Source organism: Eurosta solidaginis, chromosome 4 (genome assembly GCF_040869045.1).
Source record: "Eurosta solidaginis isolate ZX-2024a chromosome 4, ASM4086904v1, whole genome shotgun sequence".
Taxonomy (NCBI): domain Eukaryota; kingdom Metazoa; phylum Arthropoda; class Insecta; order Diptera; family Tephritidae; genus Eurosta; species Eurosta solidaginis.
In genome coordinates, this window is record NC_090322.1 from 137645758 (window position 1) to 137672839 (window position 27082).

The 27082-nt window shown below is 39.0% G+C and overlaps 2 protein-coding genes across 4 annotated transcripts in view; both read right to left on the reverse strand.

The window, feature by feature from the left end:
* The window catches only part of Tspo (Translocator protein), a 104421-nt gene that overhangs the window by 37228 nt on the left and 40111 nt on the right, over window positions 1-27082 (reverse strand). The window lies entirely within an intron of this gene.
* uncNacbeta (uncharacterized nascent polypeptide-associated complex beta subunit) lies at window positions 16465-25279 on the reverse strand. 3 transcript variants are annotated; one of them, XR_010952929.1, is made up of 3 exons: window positions 25100-25279; window positions 20847-25012; window positions 16465-16656 (listed from the first exon to the last, which is right to left on the reverse strand). XR_010952929.1 is itself a non-coding variant. In XM_067783032.1 (2 exons), the coding sequence occupies exon 2, from the start codon at window positions 24950-24952 to the stop codon at window positions 21065-21067; it is 3888 nt and encodes a 1295-aa protein (XP_067639133.1). In that variant the 5' UTR covers window positions 24953-25012; window positions 25100-25279; the 3' UTR covers window positions 16465-21064. The 3 variants fall into 3 exon arrangements, 1 of the variants encoding a protein (XP_067639133.1); XR_010952928.1 differs by having other exon boundaries at window positions 16465-20745; XM_067783032.1 differs by having other exon boundaries at window positions 16465-25012.

Here is a 27082-nt window from a genome sequence, read left to right on the forward strand (position 1 = left end):
AACAGATATGAAAATTACCCTGTACTAAAGCACTCATCAACAGCTTTTATTTGTTATCCTTCTTGTATAAACACTTTCTAGGGGTATCAGGGTCCACGTTTTGGCCTATATCTCGAGACCCTAGTCACCAATAGGTATGAATACTACCCTGTACTAAAGCACTCATCAACAGCTTTCATTTGTTATCAATATTCTATAAACATATTCTAGGGGTACCCGGGTCCACATTTTGGCCTATATCTCGATACCCTAGTCACCCACGGGTACGAAAAATACCCCGTATCAAAATACCCATACGCAGCTTCCATTTGATGCCCACATTTTACAAACATATCCCAGGATTACCCAGGTCCACGTTGTGATCTCAAGACCATATCCAGAACGGCATAAAAAGTATCCTATGTCCGTCTCCTGGTTCTAAGCTACCCCTCCACCTATTTTCAGCCAAATCTGTTCATCCGTTTTTGAGTTATAAATAGTGTAACTAACACCGCCTCTTATATATGTACATATATACATCGCATTAGAAACTTCAAAAATAACAGTATTTCTCCACTATTTAATGGATGTTATTATACAATCTACAAACTTCAATCTATCTATTAAAAAAAAGCGCATGAAAATCCGTTGCGTAGTTTTAAAGGTTTAAGCATTCAAAGGGACATGGGACAGAAAAAGCGACTTTGTTTTATAATATGTAGTTGATACTGATACATGCAAAAATACCAAAAAATAAAACTTTTTTGAAGAAGTTTAAGGAAATATTTAATATTTTTAACGAAAGATTATTTTTCAATAGATGTATGCATTCTTAACCATTTATGTTGCATTAACAATTAACCATTTATGTTACATAAATATATATGTACATACCTATGTCAAACTGATATGATATGAAAATACATACATATGTACATTCATACATGCCTATAAACGCCCGAATTTAAATAACGCAGCGAATGCTATGTACATATGTACGTATGTGTCGCATCATACCTAACTCAAAAGCAATTAGCGCGAACAGTTGACACCGAACAATCACACACACGAATTTTTTGGTAAAAATGTTACTTTTGTTTAAACAATTTGGTTGATATAAGAAAGGAATCAAGTATTTTTTTTTTTGACGCAGATCGAAGGTAAATATAGTAAGTAGAATTTTTTAAATCCATCCATCCGTTTATGAGTTATAGCTGTGTATACAAAAATTTTATAATTTTTTACTACATTTTGGCAATTTGCCACGCCCCTATAATATATATCTTCAAATTATATTAACTGTACCATCTCACGTAGCTAAGCTTTCAAATGCAAAAACCCGTTTTAAAATCGGAGCATTCTGTGTGAAGTTATGTGCATACATGGCATTTAGCGACTTTATTTTATAAGATTTATAGATAGATAGATTACTATCATTATAAAACAAAATATCCGAACGTAGAATAGACAATTGGCCATAATGCCAAATGAAGTAGTGTCGTGAATAAACAGGAAGAAGGGCGCAAAACTGTTGGTGTCCAGTTACGATACTCTGTAAAAATTACAGGTTTTCAATCAGTCTAACTGATTTTTCTGTTGAAAGAACTGATTTCATTTGTCATTTCAATTGGGAACCACCACAAATGCATCAGCTAATTTTAAAGAGGTAGGTACTTACGCTCACGGCGCTCACTACTTTGTTCTTAGTGCCCCCGAAATCTCTGTCATGTCAAGCGCCATCGTCGTTCTAATGTCGACGGAAATCCGTTATTTTAACCTTTTTCATTGGTATTCTTAGGGTGATATTAATCATTTTTAGGCGGCCACCATGGTGTGATGGTAGTGTGCTACGCGTACTACGCCAAAAATCAAAATTATTTTAAAACAAGTAAGGAAGGCTAAGTTCGGGTGTAACCGAACATTACATACTCAGCTGAGAGCTTTGGAGACAAAATAAGGGAAAATCACCATGTAGGAAAATGAACCCAGGGTAACCCTGGAATTTGTTTGTACGATATGGGTATCAAAAGAAAGGTGTTAATGAGGGTTTAAAAAGGGAGTGGCTCTTAGTTGTTTATGTGAAGGTGTTTTTGAGATATCGACCAAAATGTGGGCCAGGTTGACCCAGAACATCATCTGTCAGGTACCGCTAATTTATTTATATATGTAATACCACGAACAGCATTCCTGCCATAATTCCAAAGGCTTTTGATTTCGCCCTGCAGAACTTTTTCATTTTCTTCTACTTAATCTGGTAGGTGTCACACCCATTTTACAAAGTTTTTTCTAAAGTTATATTTTGCGTCAAAAAACCAATCCAATTACCATGTTTCATCCCTTTTTTCGTATTTGGTATAGAATTATGGTATTTTTTTCATTTTTCGAAATTTTCGATATCGAAAAAGTGGGCGTGGTCGCCGCCGGATTTCGCCCATTTTTAATACCAAGATAAAGTGAGGTCAGATAAGTACGCGAACTAAGTTTAGTAAAGATATATCGATTTTTGCTCAAATTATCGTGTCAAAGGCCGAGCAGAAGGACAGACGGTCGACTGTGTATAAAAAATGGGCGTGGCTTCAACCGATTTCGCGAAAACAGTAATCGTCATAGAAGTTATCCTCTTACCAAATTTCACAAGGATTGATAAATTTTTGTTCGACTTATGGCATTAAAAGTATTCTAGACAAATTAAATGAAAAAGGGCGGAGCCACGCCCATTTTGAAATTTTCTTTTATTTTTGTATTTTGTTGCACCATATCATTACTGGAGTTGAATGTTGACATAATTTACTTATATACTGTAAAGATATTAAAGTTTTTATTACAATTTGACTTTTAAAATTATTATTATTTTTTTAAGTGGGCGTGTTCGTCATCCGATTTTGCTAATTTTTATTGAGCACACATATAGTAATAGGAGTAACGTCCAGCCAAATTCCATCATGATATCCTCAACGACTGCCAAATTACAGCTTGCAAAACTTTTGAATTACCTTTTTTTAAAAGTGGGCGGTGCCACGCCCATTGTCCAAAATTTAACTAATTTTCTATTCTGCGTCATAAGGTCAAACCACCTACCAAGCTTCGTCGCTTTATCCGTCTTTGGTAATGAATTATCGCACTTTTTCGGTTTTTCGAAATTTTCGATATCGAAAGTGGACGTGGTTATAGTCCGATTTCGTTCATTTTAAATAGCGATATGATTGAGTGCCCAGGAAATTTCATTAAGATATCTCACAATTTACTCAAGTTATCGTGTTCACGGACAGGCGGACGGACGGACATGGCTAAATGAATTTCTTTTTTCGCCCAGATCATTTTGATATATAGAAGTCTATATCTATCTCGATTAGTTTACGTGTTACCGTTATGCGAACAAAATTAATATACTCTGTGATCTCTGCTCAGCTGAGTATAAAAAGTTTTTTCATTTTTGTTTTTTAACGCAACTGTGTACGAAGTTAATTAAACGACTATTTGCGATGAATAAAATTTGTTGATTGACCCGTAATTCGGTTAATTTTGTCAGCTCTTTTTTTTTTTGTCAGTGTAGAGAGGCTGTTAATTAGTATTTGCCTGGAGGATAGAACTGTTTTATAAAAAAAATAGCTGGTATTTATTTAGGGTTTTCTGTTTGGTCGTTAAGAAAATTCTCGTACAATATGGGCAAATTCAATGTATGTTATATCGTTATTGACGGGGCAGTTCTAAAATAGCCTAAGTTTAAAAGTAAATTTAACTAGTTAATTTCAAGACCACCCTCATTTTATAGCTTAGGTGCGAATACGTATGAATATATACCTAGATGTGTTCAGTATGAGGCGCGCCCATGAACCAATAAACAGATCCCGCATTAAAAAATGAGAGAAAAAAATCATAGCTGTGAAATAAATTTTCTCGACGTGACGTCACGCTTTCGACAACATGTTTCATTGCCGACGCAGTGTTAAGACTTTATTCCAATCGTATTTACTCCTACTACATTTTTTTCTCAAGGTTTGTTTGGGTCGAGTCGAAAACTAAATAGTATTACTACCTAATATCTTTTTTTTTATTGTATACGTATGAAAAGCTGATTGTTTACAAGTGCCGATTGGATGAAATGACGTAAATTCATTGTTCGTGTCTTAAGATATGTTTGTTCACATTTTACTCACAGTCTTTGTACTTTTTTCGTACGGAATGAGAATAGAAGGAGTAAAGTTAGGTTAGGTTAGGTGGTAGCTGCCCTGATAAGGATAGCTCACTTGGATAACACGAAGGTCCGTTGTGATACCACATACACCAAAAATAACGGCGACTTAGATCTTTGAGAATCGTTGGGTAGCAAGGATAAAGCTCCGAATGATACCGATCTCAACTTTGGATAAATCATCGGGAGATCCAAGTGAGTCGCGACCGAAGTACTTTCGCCTGGTTCTGGCAAAAGCTGGGCAATCAAGCATAAAGTGATTTGGTGATTCCACCTCATCATCCTCCATACAGCTGCAGCAGGATGGAGTTTCCAGTATATTGAGACGTACCGCATGGATACCCATGGGACAGTGCCCTGTCAAAACCCCAATGGCCATTGATAGGTGAGCCTTAGTGAACCCAATTATTTCAGCAGACCTCCTGCCATCCACTTTCGGCCAGTAAGATATTGCTACCCTGCAAGACGTGCTGTCCGCCCAACGTTTACTGAGCTGACTCGAGGCCCAGCTATGGAGGAGCAATCCACAGGTGGCCAGCGGGATCCCGAAATCCCTACAGCCATCTTCATCCGGTTCAGTTGTACCTATGCGGGCTAAGAGATCCGCTTGATAGTTACCCGGGATATCACTATGGCCCGGGACCCAGATAATCGTAATTGTAAAATAATTCGATGCAATCGCAAGCGAGGTCAGGCACTCCCAGACCACCCTCGATCGCACTGTAGTTGAGCTCAAGGCCTTGATAGCCGCTTGGCTATCAGAGTAGATGTTAAATTCCCTACCCGTAACTGGATAGCATTCCATCCACCGCATCCTTAATCGCAGCAACTTCCGCTTGGAATATACTGCAGTGATCAGCCAACTTAAACTTGCGCCTAAAATTTAGCTCTTGACAAAACACCCCCCCCCCCCCTAACCAACCTTTCCATCCAGCTTCGACCCATACGTGAACAAGTTAACCGGTCCCATGCCCCAGATAATTCCTCTTCCCCACTCCTCTCTCGGTGGAATGACTGGGGTGAAGGTTGTATAGGGAGCAGTTATCGGCATACAATAATCCGTTCTGTCCGGGATAAAGTCGAAACTGGTTAGAAGGCTAGAGTGTCCGCGGCCGAAAGTCCATATCCCATATCACGAAGCCTGACCAACGACCTTGCCGCGGCCGCCTTTCCCGCAATATCTACTGGGTATATGTTCAGCATGACGTTCAGTGCCAAGGTAGATGTTGTTCTGAGAGCGCCAGTTTTCAATGGGCAGGACAGCTGAAAGGCGCTATTGCTTGCCGAGGTGAAGTTTTCCACCAGAACGTCTATCTCAGATTCGGACAGGTCCGAACTAACGGTAGGCGCCGCAGGCAATAGCTCTCCCAGCTTCCTACAATACAAGTCCAAGTTAGTACTTTTAGGGTTCCTAAAAGATATTTTACTGGGACGTCTTCGTTCACCGAGAACTGAATATATCGGTGATCAGAAGAGTGCTCGTTGAGAACCCTCCAGCCAGATATCCGACCTTCCAGTTCTCTACTAACCAGGGTGAGATCCAGGACCTCCTCTCTTACCGCAGTAATAAAAGTCGGGTCATTCCCCCTATTACATATACAAAGACTCACCTTTAGTGTTGGTATCCGAGCTTCCCCAGATGCTATGATGGGCATTGGCATCAGCACCGATGACCACGCCAACACATCGCCGCCTTGCTTCAGCGGTGATTTCGCCCAGTATCGCAGGTGGTGGTCCCGCTACGTCCCCGTGGGGCATGTACGCTGAGACGACCCACATATCATTACTTCCTCGCTCGAGGCAGACCGTGGTTACGTCAGCATTGCCGAAATTAGAGAATAAAAGCCTTAATCTCTTTTTTAACAAGAACACAGGATCTAGGCCTACTTGCCTCCCCATGCACCAAGGTGTTGAATTTTCCAGTCCTTAATCCAGAAATCTTACTGCCGTTACTACTCAGCCACGGCTCCTGGACAAGGACTATATCCACTCCGCCTTTTTCAAGGCAGAGCAACAAATTTGCGGAAGCCGCCTTAGAGTGCTGAAGATTGATTTGACGGATTTCCATCAAAACCGCTCTTCTTCCGCACCCCATCCTTGGCGGATTCGTGTTAGTCGTGCCCGGAACCGATTATGTAGTCGCCCTTCAACGGTCTCGTGGTTATCTATGCTACGCAGGGAGCCCACGCGAGGGTTGACGCATTACCTTATGAGTAATGCATTCAGAGCCAGACCGGACGCAAAGCGGGAAAATTTTCAACCGCACCTACCCCACCAACTTAACGGCGACGGAGCCGGAACGTACCTTGAGGACCGCCACGGTTTTAACGGGACGTGGGCAGGTGCAGGGCTCAGGAGTGCGGGTTTTATCGAGTTGTCCTCTCTAGATCCGCCATTATCAGTAGAAGCAGGGGCACCTCGTGCAGGACGTGATAACTAATCACGCGTAACATTCGTCACTATGGCCGGTCTAAGACTGATAACGGTCCCTGATCCAGAGCCTGGAACCACTTATGATATCCAAGCCAAGTATCTTAGCCCCCGAATAGAAGGAGTAAAATGTAAACAAAAAATGTGTCCTGGCACGGTTTGTAAATCCTGCCAAAATTTAACAGACGACACTTCGTGAAGTTTTATATAAAAACGAAGTACGGTGAGTCAGTGAGGTCATGTAACACAGTCGCCAATTGGGGGCACCAAGCGAGGTCAAACCCTCCACCAACTGCCTTTCCCAACTCAGTGAAGGTCTTCTCTTTCCTCTGTTTACAAACTGCCGGAGCGTATTCGTTCATCCGCATAACAAGCCCTACATAGCTAGCGAAGCCTTTGGATTTTAAATCGCTGCACTATCGTCATGTCTGCGTAAAGCTCATATAGTTCGTCATTATATCTCCTTCGATACTCGCCGTAGATATCACGGATAGGACTATAATATCTTCCGGAGAACTTTTCTCTTTAATACTCCAAGAGCCATCTCATCTTCTCTCGACACCTTCCATGATTCCGAGCCATACCTCAGGACAGGTATGATGAGTGACTTGTAGACTTTTGTTCGTGGAGAGAGGACTTTACTTTTCAATTGCCTAAAGAAGCACTTGCTGGCAAGAGTTATTCTCCGTTTGACTTCTAGGCCGACATTGTTTATGCTTTAAATGCTGCTTCCCAAATGAACGAAATCCCTCACAGTCTCGAATTTATATTCGTCAACAGTGACGTGGCTACAAAAGCCACGATGACAGCAAGTACTTCGTCTTGTCCAATTTTACTGCAAGACCCACTTTTTTTGCTTCATTATCTTATACCAACACTTCGCCTCCATCTTTGATCAGCCCGGACCCACTTTTTTTACTTCCTTATTTTATACCAACACTTTGAACAGCCCGTCATCTTTGAACAGCCCGGAGTATCCCGTCATTACTTGGCACCTTGTGATTTTTTAGCCGTGGTATTGGATGCCGGGGAATGTTTTTCATTATCGGAGATCGGGGTATCGGGTTCGTCTTCCCCACACTCTGTACGCCAGTTACTAGGTCGCTATTAGTGTTCCAACAGAAATCTGCCCCGTTCTTGAAACTTTCTGCCATTAAAAGAGCATGAAATATGTATGGTAAACCGATAATAATAATAATAATATTTTTCGCTATAAATATCCGGGGAGATAGAATGCGGTGTGTTACTGGGAGCATTAATTGCTCATCCTACACGTTTTAGGCCGACTTCATGTGCATCTGCTAAAGGAGATAACTTTTTTGCTGAGACATATTTCATAGCAAAAACACAATCGAAAGGTTTGCCAAGTCACGAAATCAATTTGATGTTAGTTCAAATAGGAAGAAAAAATATACTCCGAAAATTTAATTTTTACTCCGGCGTAGTCGTTTACTCAGGTAACAGTTTTAAATAATCCGAACACTGGTAGCGAAATATAAGAGAAATGTAAGAAATCGAAAAATTTCAAAAGCGCTACGTCATCAAACTTTTTCGATTACAAATACAATTCCGGAATGAGGGATCTTGGCTCATTCGATTATGATTATGAGCACGGTTGCCACTTTTGGTCCATTTGTGTGTGTGACTTTGTACTTTACCACAACCTGAAATCGAAGATTTTACAAAGAATTCGACACATTCGTGAATTGCCGAATTGTTTGTAAGCCAATTAAAACTACAAAAATTTGGTAAAAAAGAAAAAATTCAAAAATTTGGTCCATTTCTTTGGGATTTGGTCCTTTTTTCGATGAATTTTGGTCCCAAATGAAAACATGGTGTGGCAACCGTGATTATGAGGCGCGCCTTTACTTGCTTTTACTGTAATATATGAAGTAGTATTAGTAATGAAGAGACTACCTCTCAGCTATTATATTTTCTCATTTCATCATTAGCGCATTGGATGACATTAGCACTTGTCGGCTATTTTGCCATTTGTACGGCAAAAGCAAAAAATGTTTGTTTATTTGTTTTCTTTACTTAAACATTTTTGTTGCTTTTAGGCATGTGTTTTATTTTTACATTTCTTTTCATCAGGTTCTATTCATTATTATTTTATTTTATTGCACACATGTCGACATCGCAGATTTCTATATTGATAGTACAATTAATATACGAAACGGACTTCACCCGGCCCCAAAAGCCCTTCTATTTTTTATGCGAGCTCATTGTTTACAGTGGTGGTACTAACACTGTGTAGTACTAGCCCAACTGCTTCAGTGTCCTATTCCCGCAATCATCGTAAAGTAAGGCAGATGCTCGATAATATATAATGCCGGTCGATCTTACTTTAACCTAATATTTAGTTCTTAAGTGGATTTCCATCTTCATTCTCAAGTTTCTAACCTAACAGTAATTTGAAATTCTCAAATCTATAGTCGGAATATTTCTCCAGTTTATATCCCACATTGGATATCGATCCGACATGGAGTCGAAATTAAAAATGTTCGCCAAGGTGGGACCACCAAAGCCAACAGATGTTTACTGTGCAGATATAAAAGCAGTTGGTATCATTAATGAAGCTTTATAAACTAGAAATTATTTATACATACTTCATTTTATTTTCATGAAAATACTGCAGTATTGTACTTGGGTACAACTTGAGAAACAAAATGTTTCGCAAAATAAATAAAAAATTATGCCTTTTTTGTTGAGAACACTACGATTCCCAAGTAGAGCCACTGTTTAAGATATTAATGTGACTTTAGGCCAATTTTTTTTGTTAGAAGCCCAATATGCCAAGAAGAAAACCAAAATCATTTTAGGCAGACTTGCGTCTCTCTGGCATAACTACGATCGGTTTTCGAACACATTCGAAAATTCGAGAAAAACTTACGAAAATTTCGAACGTTTTATACTCAGCTGAACAGAGCTCACAGAGTATATCAATTTTGTTCGCATAATGATACCCCGCAACGGCATAAACTAATCGAGATAGATATAGACTTCTATATATCAAAATGATCTAGACGAAACAGAAACTCATTTAGCCATGTTCGTCCTTCCGTCGTCTGTCCGTGAGCACGATAACTTGTGTAAATTTGGATATATCTTAATGAAATTTGGTATGTAAGTTCCTGGGCACTCATCTCAGATCGCTATTTAAAATGAACGAAACCGTAACTGGATAGCATTCCATCCACCGCATCCTTAATCGCAGCAACTTCCGCTTGGAATATACTGCAGTGATCAGCCAACTTAAACTTGCGCCTAAAATTTAGTCGGGTCATTCCCCCTATTACATATACAAAGACTCACCTTTAGTGTTGGTATCCGAGCTTCCCCAGATGCTATGATGGGCATTGGCATCAGCACCGATGACCACGCCAACACATCGCCGCCTTGCTTCAGCGGTGATTTCGCCCAGTATCGCAGGTGGTGGTCCCGCTACGTCCCCGTGGGGCATGTACGCTGAGACGACCCACATATCATTACTTCCTCGCTCGAGGCAGACCGTGGTTACGTCAGCATTGCCGAAATTAGAGAATAAAAGCCTTAATCTCTTTTTTAACAAGAACACAGGATCTAGGCCTACTTGCCTCCCCATGCACCAAGGTGTTGAATTTTCCAGTCCTTAATCCAGAAATCTTACTGCCGTTACTACTCAGCCACGGCTCCTGGACAAGGACTATATCCACTCCGCCTTTTTCAAGGCAGAGCAACAAATTTGCGGAAGCCGCCTTAGAGTGCTGAAGATTGATTTGACGGATTTCCATCAAAACCGCTCTTCTTCCGCACCACATCCTTGGCGGATTCGTGTTAGTCGTGCCCGGAACCGATTATGTAGTCGCCCTTCAACGGTCTCGTGGTTATCTATGCTACGCAGGGAGCCCACGCGAGGGTTGACGCATTACCTTATGAGTAATGCATTCAGAGCCAGACCGGACGCAAAGCGGGAAAATTTTCAACCGCACCTACACCACCAACTTAACGGCGACGGAGCCGGAACGTACCTTGAGGACCGCCACGGTTTTAACGGGACGTGGGCAGGTGCAGGGCTCAGGAGTGCGGGTTTTATCGAGTTGTCCTCTCTAGATCCGCCATTATCAGTAGAAGCAGGGGCACCTCGTGCAGGACGTGATAACTAATCACGCGTAACATTCGTCACTATGGCCGGTCTAAGACTGATAACGGTCCCTGATCCAGAGCCTGGAACCACTTATGATATCCAAGCCAAGTATCTTAGCCCCCGAATAGAAGGAGTAAAATGTAAACAAAAAATGTGTCCTGGCGCGGTTTGTAAATCCTGCCAAAATTCAACAGACGACACTTCGTGAAGTTTTATATAAAAACGAAGTACGGTGAGTCAGTGAGGTCATGTAACACAGTCGCCAATTGGGGGCACCAAGCGAGGTCAAACCCTCCACCAACTGCCTTTCCCAACTCAGTGAAGGTTTTCTCTTTCCTCTGTTTACAAACTGCCGGAGCGTATTCGTTCATCCGCATAACATGCCCTACATAGCTAGCGAAGCCTTTGGATTTTAAATCGCTGCACTATCGTCATGTCTGCGTAAAGCTCATATAGTTCGTCATTATATCTCCTTCGATACTCGCCGTAGATATCACGGATAGGACTATAATATCTTCCGGAGAACTTTTCTCTTTAATACTCCAAGAGCCATCTCATCTTCTCTCGACACCTTCCATGATTCCGAGCCATACCTCAGGACAGGTATGATGAGTGACTTGTAGACTTTTGTTCGTCGAGAGAGGACTTTACTTTTCAATTGCCTAAAGAAGCACTTGTTGGCAAGAGTTATTCTCCGTTTGACTTCTAGGCCATCATTGTTTATGCTTTAAATGCTGCTTCCCAAATGAACGAAATCCCTCACAGTCTCGAATTTATATTCGTCAACAGTGACGTGGCTACAAAAGCCACGATGACAGCAAGTACTTCGTCTTGTCCAATTTTACTGCAAGACCCACTTTTTTTGCTTCCTTATCTTATACCAACACTTCGCCTCCATCTTTGATCAGCCCGGACCCACTTTTTTTACTTCCTTATCTTATACCAACACTTTGAACAGCCCGTCATCTTTGAACAGCCCGGGGTATCCCGTCATTACTTGGCACCTTGTGATTTTTTAGCCGTGGTATTGGATGCCGGGGAATGTTTTTCATTATCGGAGATCGGGGTATCGGGTTCGTCTTCCCCACACTCTGTACGCCAGTTACTAGGTCGCTATTAGTGTTCCAACAGAAATCTGCCCCGTTCTTGAAACTTTCTGCCATTAAAAGAGCATGAAATATGTATGGTAAACCGATAATAATAATAATAATATTTTTCGCTATAAATATCCGGGGAGATAGAATGCGGTGTGTTACTGGGAGCATTAATTGCTCATCCTACACGTTTTAGGCCGACTTCATGTGCATCTGCTAAAGGAGATAACTTTTTTGCTGAGACATATTTCATAGCAAAAACACAATCGAAAGGTTTGCCAAGTCACGAAATCAATTTGATGTTAGTTCAAATAGGAAGAAAAAATATACTCTGAAAATTTAATTTTTACTCCGGCGTAGTCGTTTACTCAGGTAACAGTTTTAAATAATTCGAACACTGGTAGCGAAATATAAGAGAAATGTAAGAAATCGAAAAATTTCAAAAGCGCTACGTCATCAAACTTTTTCGATTACAAATACAATTCCGGAATGAGGGATCTTGGCTCATTCGATTATGATTATGAGCACGGTTGCCACTTTTGGTCCATTTGTGTGTGTGACTTTGTACTTTACCACAACCTGAAATCGAAGATTTTACAAAGAATTCGACACATTCGTGAATTGCCGAATTGTTTGTAAGCCAATTAAAACTACAAAAATTTGGTAAAAAAGAAAAAATTCAAAAATTTGGTCCATTTTTTTGGGATTTGGTCCTTTTTTCGATGAATTTTGGTCCCAAATGAAAACATGGTGTGGCAACCGTGATTATGAGGCGCGCCTTTACTTGCTTTTACTGTAATATATGAAGTAGTATTAGTAATGAAGAGACTACCTCTCAGCTATTATATTTTCTCATTTCATCATTAGCGCATTGGATGACATTAGCACTTGTCGGCTATTTTGCCATTTGTACGGCAAAAGCAAAAAATGTTTGTTTATCTGTTTTCTTTACTTAAACATTTTTATTGCTTTTAGGCATGTGTTTTATTTTTACCTTTCTTTTCATCAGGTTCTATTCATTATTATTTTATTTTATTGCACACATGTCGACATCGCAGATTTCTATATTGATAGTACAATTAATATACGAAACGGACTTCACCCGGCCCCAAAAGCCCTTCTATTTTTTATGCGAGCTCATTGTTTACAGTGGTGGTACTAACACTGTGTAGTACTAGCCCAACTGCTTCAGGAATGGTTTTTTTTTAACCCTAGAACCTTTGGGTCCTTGCATATTTGTCACCTCTTACGACAGACATGCGTTTCCGCCGAATATTCTAAGCCCCTTAACCCACTGATGGCCTATAAGTGCTTTGCCCAACAATAGTCCTAGCTCAGAGACTGAAAATACAGCGGCAGCTCTGGCTATGCCATGATATGCGAACGAATGAATAAAAATGCACCAGTCCAGAAAGTGTATTCTCTCGAATACGCAGCGCGGACAATCATCACCCGCCATCCAGCCATGTATGTATGTTCATTCACCTAGAATATGCGTCAGTCCCTGACGTCGTAAAGGGCGATAACTCATCCGAAGTAGCTTAAAATTTTGCGTCTCAATTTCGACTGCTATCTCGGCATATGATCAGCGACCACACAAGTCGAGTATCTCTACTGGCATGGGAAGTTATGGAAGAAGGCTCTGTTCAATCCACCGAAAGGTCACGGCGAAACTTCTAACGCCTTAATTTAGATACGAACCAGTGTCTCGGTGTGATGTCCTATTCCCGCAATCATCGTAAAGTAAGGCAGATGCTCGATAATATATAATGCCGGTCGATCTTACTTTAACCTAATATTTAGTTCTTAAGTGGATTTCCATCTTCATTCTCAAGTTTCTAACCTAACAGTAATTTGAAATTCTCAAATCTATAGTCGGAATATTTCTCCAGTTTATATCCCACATTGGATATCGATCCGACATGGAGTCGAAATTAAAAATGTTCTCCAAGGTGGGACCACCAAAGCCAACAGATGTTTACTGTGCAGATATAAAAGCAGTTGGTATCATTAATGAAGCTTTATAAACTAGAAATTATTTATACATACTTCATTTTATTTTCATGAAAATACTGCAGTATTGTACTTGGGTACAACTTGAGAAACAAAATGTTTCGCAAAATAAATAAAAAATTATGCCTTTTTTGTTGAGAACACTACGATTCCCAAGTAGAGCCACTGTTTAAGATATTAATGTCACTTTAGGCCAATTTTTTTTGTTAGAAGCCCAATATGCCAAGAAGAAAACCAAAATCATTTTAGGCAGACTTGCGTCTCTCTGGCATAACTACGATCGGTTTTCGAACACATTCGAAAATTCGAGAAAAACTTACGAAAATTTCGAACGTTTTATACTCAGCTGAACAGAGCTCACAGAGTATATCAATTTTGTTCGCATAATGATACCCCGCAACGGCATAAACTAATCGAGATAGATATAGACTTCTATATATCAAAATGATCTAGACGAAACAGAAACTCATTTAGCCATGTTCGTCCTTCCGTCGTCTGTCCGTGAGCACGATAACTTGTGTAAATTTGGATATATCTTAATGAAATTTGGTATGTAAGTTCCTGGGCACTCATCTCAGATCGCTATCTAAAATGAACGAAATCGGACTTGAACCACGCCCACTTTTTCGATATCGAAAATTTCGAAAAACCGAAAGTGCGATAATTCATTACCAAAGACGGATAAGGTGATGAAACTTGGTAGGTGGGTTGACCTCTGACGCAGAATAGAAAATTAGTAAAATTTTGGACAATGGGCATGGCACCGCCCACTTTTAAAAGGTAATATAAAAGTTTTGCGAGCTGTAATTTGGCAGTCGTTGAAGATATCATGATGAAATTCGGCAGGAACGTTACTCCTATTACTATATGTGTTCTAAATAAAAATTAGCAAAATCGGTGGACCCCACTTAAAAAAAAAATTTTAAGTAAAATTTTAACAAAAAATTTAATATATTTACAGTATATAAGTAAATTATGTAACATTCAACTCCAGTAATGATATGGTGCAAAAAAATACAAAAATAAAAGAATACTTTCAATGCCATAAATGGAACAAAAATTTACCAATCCTTGTGAAATTTGTTGGTTAGGGCATAGCTTCTATGACGATAACAGTTTTCTGTGAATATGGGTGAAATCGATTGAAGCCACGCTCAGTTTTTATACACAGTCGACCGTCTGTGCTTCCGCTCGCCCGTTAACACGATAACTTGAGCAAAAATCGATATATCTTTACTAAACTTAGTTCACGTAGTTATCTGAACTCACTCTATATTGGTATTAAAAATGGGCGACCACGCCCACTTTTTCGATATCGAAATTTTCGAAAAATTAAGAAAAGGCCACAATTCTATACCAAATACGAAAAAAGGGATGAAACATGGTATTGGATTGGTTTTTTGACGCAAAATATAACTTTAGAAAAAACTTTGTAAAATGGGTGTGACACCTGCTAGACTAAGTAGAAGAAAATGAAAAATTTCTGCAGGGCGAAATCAAAAACCCTTGGAATCATGGCAGGAATACTGCTCGTGGCGGCACCCGACATATGTTGTTCTGAGTCACCCTGGTCCACATTTTGGTTGATATCTCAAAAACGCCTTCACATATACAATTAAGGGCCACTCAATTTTAAAACCCTCATTAATACCTTTAATTTGATACCCATATCGTACAAACGCATTCTAGAGTCACCCCTGGTCCACCTTTATGCCGATATCTCGAAAAGGCGTCCACCTATAGAACTAAGGCCCACTCCCTATTAACATACTCTTTAATACCTTTCATTTGATACCCAAGTCATACAAACACATTCCAGGGTTACCCTAGGTTCATTTTCCTATTTGGCGATTTTCCCTTATTTGACAAAAGATGAAGGAAAATCGTTCCAAAAAACGTCACCCTTGGTATACTATTTCGGACTCTTATCGGACTCATAATTAAGAGCGCTTCGAAAATATTTCAGGGGTGATTTAAAAAAATGCGTTCAAATTTAACCAAATTTTCATATTTAAAAAAATATTCAAATAAAACGAATTGATAGCTGAAGAAAGATAGCAAAGGCAGGTTGCTCCACTTTTTAGTATTACCATTTGTATGTATCCATGAAAAAGACAATTTTGACTCCAAAGCTCTCAGCTGAGTATGTTATGCGTTACAACCAATTCTAGTAAAAGTTAAAGGTCTCTCAAAATTCTCATTAAATTTGAATTTGAATTTTTGTTGGAAGGGTGTTTAAGATATTCCTCCATACAAAATGGAAAACATTTTTTTATAGGGAAGACAATCTTAAACACCTTTTGGAAAAAATATTGTCCAAAATCAATGGAAGTTTTACTTTTGAGTTTTACTAGAGAGGTTACAATTTTTGAAGTGCTCTTCCCATTTCGCCCGCTTGTGTTCATTCACAAGCAATCTGCTGTTTTATAAGATCACGTTTTCTCGCTAGAGTTGCGACCTCTGCTAGAAAATGTGGCCGGATTTCCAAGATTATTACGGCGTGAATGTAACGAGCCGAAGCCGATTCAATGAGCTTGCAGAAAGCACGCTCTCCTTGACGGGCATCAGTCGATATAGGGAGGGCAACAATATGATTGTCTGTAAAAATTTTGTAATCTTAAACACTATAATTAGTTCCAGTGACAAAGTTTTATTCGTTTTTTTAAGAGCACTTGCTTTACAAATTTCAAATTGTTAACTTTATGAAGCTTATGAAGCGTATAAATAAACTTACAAATTGAATATATGTAAACACCAATCGAAATTTTAATAATCCTATCCATGTCGGGTGAAAATATATCAATCTATCATGTCAACTGAAACTATTTTAAAACAAAAAAAAAAGTCTGAAACGCTAACTTTAAAACGATATTAGTAATGAAAATTGTGATGGCAATAATTAAGTGAACATTATTAAGGTAGTTGCTATACCATCAATAAAGGTAGATTAGTTAGAATTGCAAAGTTGAATGTAAATATTAGAGCTCGTGTTGATAATTGATTATTCGATTAATCGACTTGTCGATTATTCGAGTAGCAACTTTTGCATTGATTGTAATTCGACTAACTTGTATTAAATTTCAACGATTATCTTGCTCTCATTGTTCGAATTCTGACGGTTCCAACAATTAAATTTTCTGTCAAAAAAGTTAAAAGAATGAAATTCTTTATTGGAAACAGATTTTTCGCAAACATGGTTGAGTATGGCATTTCTTTTCTAGTTCTGAGTATTCTAAACAGGGTCGGATTAAAAAGTAGGCAAAATAGACAGTTGCCTGGGGCCCCCAATTTTAGGGGGCCCCGAAAAATGAAAAATACTTCTAAAATTTTCTTACAAACATAAAGTTCTAGAGAGTGAAAGAGAAATATAATCAGAACTGAAAATAATTTTTACTCAAATAAATAAAACTCAATTGACCGCATTCAAAAACCGACGACCGACGAACTAGACAAGGTTCCTAAAAAGGACATTTCCGACTCATTTGATAAATTGTATTAGCGTGTAAAGAAGTGTATCGAAGTGAAAGGATAGTATATTGAATAATAAAAAAGAATTATCTCAAAATGTACACTGGTTGTTTTTATTTTGAAAAATTTCGGTTATTTTTGTAACAGAGGGTGTACAAGCCTTCAACTCTATTTTGACTGCTATGCGTTCAGTGAGGTAAGTCATTGCAAAGTGAAAAGGCAGTTTTGCAAACGTGTGCTTTTTTGTACGGATCGTTAGAAGAGAGTTTAGTTTCATTCCGTGAAAAGTTCAATGATTTAGAGAAAAAAAAAATACAATTATTACCTGGCGTAAGTTATACAAAAATCGTAAAACGTACTAGTCGTAGAAAACCCCAACCTAATGACGGAAATGCTCCAGAAGTAGAATTTTCGCCTTGCGATGATTTTAGGACAAAAGGTTTCCTCGAAATCATCGACAATCTTCACAGTGAAAGTATATGGAAGTTTCAGAGAGATTTGCATTTCTCCCCAACTTTTCTCTAAGTGATGCAGACCTCCACGAAGCTATAAATAACTTAGTCATTTTTTATTCTAGATACTTGGAAGAATTTTTCATTGAAATAAAACAATTCCAAAGTTACGTGAACTTGAGATACACTGATGCACAAAAAACTCAAAGTCATTTATATAAGATTCTAATGGAAGATCAATTAGCCGATGTATTTCCTAATACAGAAATAGCTGTTCGGATTTTTTTAACATTAAGGATCACAAATTGTGCTGCCGAACGATTCTTCTCGCAATTAAAAAGAATCAAAGCTGTTGAAAGCTACAACGCGACAAGAGCGACTCGAGATGTTTGGTATACTTTACATTGAGTCAGATTTATTGAACAAAATCGATATTGATAATATAATTGATGAATTTGCCGAAAACAAATGTAGATTGTAATTTTATTGATATTTTAATATAGTGTGGCAATAAAATTTTTATGAAAGATATAAGTTTGTATTCTGTAATCGAAAAAGGGCCCCCAAATTGATGGTTGCCTAGGGCCCCGTTAAGGGTTAATGCGGCCCTGATTCCAAAGAGGCAAAGTGCAATGCATGTGAGCTAGAGATGGCATAACGCCACAACGTTTTTACAAACAAGATAAACTATTCAAAATAAGAAAACAAGAAAACTTTTTGAATAGTCGAACCTGCCACTTTTGCTATTCGATTATTCGAATAGTCGATTATCAAGAGCTTAAGTAAATATGTAACTTTAAAAATTAATTTGCTGATAGCTCATGCAGGTGTTAAATAAAATATATTGTTAGCTTAATTCACAGAGGTGCTAACCAATAACTTTAAAATTTTACAGGAGCAGGAAAAAACATTTTATTTTATTATCACTGCAAGCAAATATGGCATTTTAAAACTCGCATAACTCCATTGTTATTGGTTCTTACTCTTTCAATTTTTTACTGGAGATGTATTGAAATATGTCATACCAAAATCTGCGAAAAACGCAATTTCTAAAAATCTCTCGTTTGTGAATTAAACTAACACTTTGTAAATTACTAATGTGAAAATGCAATAGAAAATTCTAATATTAGATAAATAACTGCAGTTGTACACACGAAAATAGATGCAACAATTCTTAACAAATTGTATCAGTTATTTTCTTGTTTTGTTTTATAGTTAATTTAAAAAAAATACATTAATGAATTATAAAATTAAAACTATGTAATCCACTTTCAAACACGTTTTACAAACAATTGTAAGTTTAAGAATTTTTTGAAAATCTTAATAAAAAATTAAATAAAAATTTACTCGAATTTCGAAAACCTCAAACTTGGACTTTAATAGACTAAAATTGACTGAACTACAAAACTGCATTTTCCAAAACTTTTCCCGAAATTTGAAGTAAAAGGTTGCGAAAAAGTTTTCGAAATCGGATTACACAGTTTCAGTTTAAATCAGGCATGCTTAACCAACGAACCGACATTTCGTTACGACAATCAACGTTAATAAACGAAACAAAGTAATTTCGTTCCGTTTATTAACGTTAAACAAAGTCATTTCGTTCCGTTTATTAACGTTAATAAACGAAACAAAGTCATTTCGTTTCGTTTATTAACGTTGATTATCGTAACGAAATGATATCGGTTCGTTGGTTAAGCATGCCTTGTTTAAATTAACAAAGTCATATAAAACAAAGATATACAATTTTTTCTACTAACTTTTGCTGCTATTTTTGTGCACACAACTGTATAATATATGTAAGTGTATGGGGTGTATGTTAGTTTTAGTGATGATTGGAGATGAAAGTACTGAGCAACGATTTGAGGGTAATTTTCTGGGGGAGGCATGATTCCAACTCAGGGCAAAATGCTAAAAGTATTAAAGAAATTGCTCTTGGAGCCTTTCTACATAGGCAGCAGTAGGAGCTTTTAACAATCTTTCGCCTGGGGCCAACGAAAAAGCTATGGCTGATTAGGAGTTGAGGGGGCGCTGGTTGAATTTATTAAAAAACTTTAGTGGAACAGAGGTATGCCAGATGGTGAGTTTTTTATGAAGCGTGAAGCTAGTAGTTGTCGAATGGCTGCGTGAGGAGATGCCCTGGCAGTCCAGACCAGGAGTAAGTTTCTAGGCACCCTGTGCCATATTTGGCTAAGCTTACTTATCTAGGTGCGTTGAAACATATGAAGTAGCCGTAAACCCTGACAAAACAGAGTTTGTTCTTTTGCCTCAGAGATGTGAGATCCCAGCGTTTAGCATAGGGTGTTAATATTTAGAAAAACTGTCCTGAAGGCGTCCAGGGGTAGGATCTGGATACTCGCCAAGGCGACTCCGCTCGAGGGGGTGCCGATTTAGTAGACCGCAATGGACACGCATTACAAAAATGTTAGTGATAATGAATGCGCTAATTCGAACAACACCTGCCTTGGGTACAACTGAACGGGATCTATGTAGATGGACCACCAACACGGGTCTTGGCAAATGCTGGGCGGACACTACCTCTTGCAGGGTAGGGAGATCTTTCAAGCCGGAAGTGAATAGCAGGCGGTCTGACGAATTATTGGGTGAAGATAGCATGCTCGGCATCAGAGGTCCTAAGCTCAAGTCCATGGAAAGGCAAGACCAAAATTCTGCTCTAATTGTTCTTGTTGTAGCAAAATACTTTATACAAGTTTTTCTAAGTGGGGTCAGCCTTCGGCAGTGGTTTGGCAAACACACGGAAGTGTATATCTGCAAATCGAAGGTTTTCATCATAAGCGTAACCTTAATGTCACGCCAATCGGAAGTTAAGCTCGGCCTAAATCGCCTCTGCAGGATATCGTACCAAAGTATTATTATTTTTGAGTCTTTGACGATGACGGTTTTGACGGGTAACCTTTCAAAGGAAGACCATGCGGTAATGTGCTCCTTCAGTATGATCGTTGGTAGTACCAGGTCAGCACCGATTGCAAACGCCTGCGGGTAGCAAAGAATGTACATTAGTAATGCATGTACTAATTTGAGATGAGCAGCTAATTGAAAACCAATAATCACAATCTATATGTATCTTTTCATACCTTGATATAAGACGCAAAAGCTTGGACGATAGGTTTATTTGAAGGATTTTTTGAACGAGTGAAGGAAGATGTTGCAGTTCATTTCTGAAGATGAAGATTTTAATGGCACAGCCAATGTCTGTTTTGAGTTGGAATCATTGCGCCTAAAGTGATTTTTGTACAGATTGAGAAGTCGCAATTGCGCAAAATATCTCAGCCCTACTGATGAAAGCTGATTGTTATTTTGCAGTGGACGGTTGATTGGTGGCAACAGTGTCAGTTGGAGGTGCGGAAGTTAGTGGCGATGCAGCTTTTATGTTTGCCGACTCTGCTGAAACTTCAGGTGCACGGACTGTGGTATCCTTGGAGCTAACACTTTCCTTTTGCTTAGTGCTTGCATTTGCGGTTGTTTTACCCCCTGCTGGTGGTGTGTTGGCTTTGACATTATTACCGCCTGAACGTACAGCTTTTCCACCAAAGCTCTCTTTCGGTGATAAAGATTTTGCTTTTGCGTCAACTTGTTGTTGGTGTTTTTGTGGGGAGTTTGCTTTCTTTATATTCATGATTTCTACTTCAGCTTTTGCGCTCGAAGTTGGAGGCTTTTGTGGCGTCGATAATTTTTCGGGTGATGCTTTTCGCGTGGGTGTTGGGGTAGTCGGGGTTGTTGGTGTTGCAGGTGCTGATTTGTTAGGTGCGGACTTTAATTTGGTTTTTGCTTGTTGTTGTAGCTGCTGCTGCTGGTGTCCTGTTTGTTGTTTTGCCGTTGATTTCAATTTAGCATCCGATGCAGTTGGCGTTTTGGCTGGTTCAGCGCCAGGCGTTGACTTAACTTGTTGTTTGTTTGTGTCTGGCGTTGATTTCACGTTTGTAGCCTGCTTTGGCGGCGATGTTTTTTGTTTAGGACTAGCAGTCTTAGTAGTTACTGCCTTGGACTCTGCAGTTTGCTCTTGAGATGCTGTTGCGTTAACAACTGTAATTGGAGTTGCAAATTCGTCGGTGACAATCTGTCCGGAGCTGACTTGCGGGTTGACTAGGAAATTTTGAGCCTCAATAAATGGTAGAGACGTTGAAGATGTTGGCAGCTTTTGAACATTTTGTGCCGTTTCAATTGATGGTGGTTGAGGAACAGTTTTCGTTGAAGTTAACTGTTCTTGGGCAGCTTGTCCTTGCAGTATCTCGGCCATAGTTAACTGTTTGTTGGGGAGTTCTGCTCCGGAAGGTAAACCTTTTGTTGATTTTATCTCCTCGGCTTGTGGTGCCTTTGGAAGTGCTGGCGGTGTAAATGGTAGTGCTGGTTGTGCAAGTTGTACCTGCGCCACTTCAGTTGATGAAGTTAGTTTATCTAGTTGTTGTATAATAGTTGTCTGAGGCATAGCGGACGATGTAGGTTGCGATTGTAACATCAAGGCTAAGAATTGTGGTTTGTTATTTGGTTGCGCTGATACAATAGTTTGATCCTTGTTTTCCTTCAAATCATTTGGAGTTTCCTTAGTTTTTTCACTATCGTCTATTGAAGCAATTGCTTTCTCACCCTTATCAGCCGCACCCACTACTGCACTCAGCAACTTTTCAACGTCTTTTAATTTAGCTTCAAGTATTTGAGTTTGTGTTATTTTTTGTTCCTCCTTTTTTACACTTTTTTCCTCAAATTTTGTGGTCGGCTGTTGCGCCACAAGTTGCACATCCTTAGTAGAAACTTCTTTATCATCATCTTTTAGTGTTTTCAAGTTTTCAATTGGCAGTTCTCTCGTCAACTCATTTACCATTCCCAAAATTTTCTTACTGGATTGTAGTGATTGTAAAGCAACACTTTTTATGGACACATCAGCAATCGCTGTTGGCTCCGCTTTGGGACTTGCAGCCTCAGCTTTATCTTCCTTTTTATCAACTGACTTTTGCTTGCCTTGTGGCGGTGTATCTTTAATTACTACTTCTTGCTGCTGCTGATGCTTTTGTGCTTGTTTTTGTTGTTGGTCATACTTTTGCAGCTTTGGATTTTGTTGTTGTTGTTGCCCTTTCGTTTGCTGCGATTGCTCTTGTTGTTGCTGCTTTTGTTGTTTCCCTTGCTGTTCTTGTTGCGATGGCTGCTGTTCGTTTTGCTTCAATGGCGGTTGTTGCTGTTTGGTTTTCTGTTCGTGCTTCTGTTGCTCTTTTCGTGGTTCCTTTTCTGTAACATCCGACTTTTTTGCTGTTGCTTCCTTGATCTCTATTAAGTTTTTGACCTCATTTACTTCTTGTATATCTGACTTTTTTTCAGTTGCTTTGCATTCCGTTAAATTATCTTCATTTTTCACTTGTTCTTTTGCAGCAGTTTCAGAGGATTTTCCTTCAGATGGTAACACTTTGGAAGCTTCTTTTTTGTTTGGCTCCTTACTTGGCGACGCAACCTTTTTCCCTTTTACTTCTATGGCCGCATCTGGTTGAACATCTTGTTTTGGTTGTTGTTGCTTTTTCTGTTGTTCTTGTTTACCTTTTTGGTTTCCTGGCTTATCGGCCTTCTGTTGCTGTTGTTGTTGTTGCTGCTGGGCGCCCGACTTTTTTTGAGATTTTTGTTGTTTACTAATTTGTTGTTGTTTGATATTATCACTTGTTTCTTGAGGGTTTTCATCATTTGCTTTATCTTTATTTTGCTTTGCATCCACTTGTTTTTGTTGTTCTGGTTTTATTTCAGCTTCTTGTAATTTCTCATTTTTCTCGTGCGCGACTTTCTCTTGATTTTGGCCTTGATGCTGCTGCTTCTCTTGCGTTACATTTTGTTGTTGCTTCTCTTTATTTTGCTCGTATTGCTTTTCTTGTGGCAATTTTGGTTGTAGCTTCTCTTTCGGCGTATTTTGTTGTTTTCCCTCTTGTGGTGCTTTTTGTTGTTGTTTCTCTAGTAGCGATTTTCGTTCCGCCTTCTCTTGTGGTGCTTTTGGTTGTTGTTTGTCTTCGGTATTTTTTTGCTTTGGCTTCTCTTGTGGCGCATTTTGTCGCTTCTTTTCTTGTTGCCCCTTGTCTTGTTGCTTCTGTTGCGGTGCTTTTTGCTGTTGATTTTCTTGCGATCCCTTCAGCTGTTGCTTCTCTTGCATTAGTTGCTGCTCTTTTGTTTCCTTCAAATTCACTGCTTGCGGCCTCTTTACAGACTCAGCAGTTTTCACTGTCTCAACAGGAACGTTCGCATTCTCAACCAGATTCTTTTCATCAACTCTCTTTGAAGCATCTTCTTCTGGTTTTACATTTTCTTTCATACCTTTTTGTGACTTTGATTTAGTATTTGTTTGCTGTTTGGCGTTATTTTCCTGCTTCTGTTGAGTTTTATTTTCATTTTTCTTTTGTGTCTCATTCGGCTTTTTCACATCTTTTGCTGCTTTCCCCTTTTCTTGCTTATTGTCTTTAACGTTCTCATTATTAACAGACTGTATCTTCTCGGGCTCATCATTTGCATTTATATTCAAATCTGAATTTTCTGGCGATTTTAAGCTGCTCTCTTTCTTCGGCGCATTCTCAATCATTTCCGTATTCTTTAGTTCGCTCTGCGCTGCTGTTGGCAATACTGTTAACGTTTCTACAGCAACATTTTCGTTTTTATTTACCGTTGTTGTTGTTGATTGTACCGCTGCCGCTTCAACTTTGGCAACTTCATCAAAATCGCTCACCAACATTGGTACATCATCTTCTTCTTCTACGCTATAAAGCATATTTGCGCCCATAGGCCCTGAATCCCCTGGCTCGCCGCTGCCACCAACACCAACGACACCAGCACCCGTCGTCTTCTGCGCTGTTCCCGTCACTGAATTTGCAAACATGCGCAGCTGTACCACAGTCTCTTGGCCTAACTGTGGTAATATCTCTGGCAACATTTCTACAATTTTTTTTGTCTCTCCATGACCGGTGACTGCAAAAGTATTTGCAGAGAGAGATGCCTGCGCTTTTGGATTATTAAAATGTATTACAGTTAGATCGTCCTTTATTATATTCACTTCCTCAATTCCTGGTATGGTGCTAACGGACAATTTCTTTAAAGAGCTTTGCAATTTTTTATCATCGGTCGTTGCTGTTTGATGCATAACCTTCTTTTTACGCCGTGGTGTACCCTTGCCCCCGATACGCACCTGCGTTTGCAGGCGCTTCAATTTCTCAGCATTCATATTTCAAAAACGGTTTAGACTGTTTTTTTATTGAACCAACTTTAGTTTGATTAAAAGAAGCTGCAAAATTAAAAATAAATATGTATATGTATATATATCTATGAATTACATAAAAACTCAATGTGCTGTATTTATCAAGTCACTTACCCCACTTGCACACACTAAAAATATGTATATATTTGTTTTCTTCTCCTGGTGTTGTATATCGTGGCCGCACAAAAACGTATGTGCGATGCAATCTCAAAGACTATTCACCAAAGACTCACAAGGCCCATCAAGCAAACATGCGAATGGCAGCACATTTCTCATTCCGCCGCACGGTGGGTTTTTTTAAATAATCTTGTCCGAAAATCACATTTGTAGCGCGGCTAGAGTAGTACTCAAGTGTTAAAGGTTAAAGCTGGTGACAAACTTGATTAAGACATAACGTCTGCCACATAACGTTTTAAGGGCCAATTAATGGTGACTTATAACCATATAACCATAACCAGATAAAACAGCTGATCGAACCTACCTTATGGATATCAATGTAATCGATTAATGGTGCCATACCATAACGCTAGCCCCATAACCATACCATAGCCAACCAATTGGTTTTCGGTTTCTCGCCATATCCATAACCTAAAAATATTTGAGTTATTTTATTCATTCTTTTGGATACGTTATGACTAAGAGACTTATTTTTTGTGGAATATGTTTGTAATTTTTTCCGTTTTCTTAATTTTTATGAAATTTTCACGATTTTTAGGTTAACGCACCATTAATCGATCACATTGGAGATGGTTATGGATATGGGTATGGTTACGACTATGGCGATACGGTTAAGGAAGTTTAATTGACCCTTTAGTCATAACCATACTGTATCCCTAACCATATCTGTTCACATCGATTATTGGCGCCTGGACCTATAAAATTTGATAATTCCTTTAAAAAAAATCAGCCAAATTGCTACCAAGTTACATAAATAATGACTCACCTTGTCAAAGCGTATGCAAATTGAAATAGAATATCTAAAGTTAATAAATGCACCAACTGAAAAATGTATAGGTTATGGCAATGGCGAAAAATCAAAAACCATTTGGCTATGGTACCGTTATGACTAAAGCGTTATGTTATGTCACCAATAACATTGTACAAGACTAAATATTAGATCAAATTGTTTCGAGAAGATTGATTCTTAAAGCGCGGTATCCAAATCACAAAAAATTAAAAATTCCATATAAAAAAATCCCCAGGAAATGTTCTAGAAAAATTCCGTTTGTCAGTTAGTATCCACCTCTTTCAAAAACTCATACACTTTCTGCTAACTTTTTTTTGAAGACTTTTTAGCAAACTTGCACTGGGTCGCCCTGGTTTCGCCATGAAATATATGTGCGTCTCATTATTCCTTGAGCATTGTCCCTGTAAGAACACAGCGGTTTAAATACCAGGAATAGGTTAGGTTGAGCTGGCGTCCTTGGTGTTACCAGAAGTTTGTTGACCGACCAAATGGAACAACCCTATCAAACACCAGAACCTATGTTATAAAACAACTCCGTCCTCCGTATTACTCCTTATAGTTAGAGTTTTAGCCTGGCAAGCGCAGGGCACGAGTACAATGCGTGCTCGATCGTTTCCTCCTCCAAGCCGCACTTCTTACATCTGCTATCACTGACCAAGCGTAATTTAAAAGCATGTGACGCCAGAATGAAATGTTCAGCCAGAATACCCGTGTTGAGCCTGCAGCAGTCTTCTCTTTTGAATGATAGGAGTAACTAATATACTGAATGAGTCCTTAGTGTTACCAGAAGTTTTTTTAACGATCAAACTGAAAAAACCTATGAAAACCAGGGCCTATGTTATAAAAAAGCTCAGTTCTCATGGCAAATACTGGTCTGAAGCCGCGCTGATAAGGTCCAATTAGCCGATTCACGGTGGGCTTCAATCTTTCGCACAATACACTTGACAGGACCTTATATGCGATATTAAGAAGGCTGATTCCGCGATAGTTGGTGCAGTTTGCAGTATCCCCCGTCTTGTGGACTGGGCAAAGAACACTTAGATTACAATCGACGGGCATGCACTCGTCCGCCCATATTTTGCGAACAAGCTGATGCATGCGCCTTACCAAATCCTCGCCGCCGTATTTGA

What these genes read in the sequence shown, in the direction of transcription:
- uncNacbeta (XM_067783032.1), bottom strand. Translation starts at nt 24,952, where the DNA reads ATGAATGCTGAGAAATTGAAGCGCCTGCAAACGCAGGTGCGTATCGGG.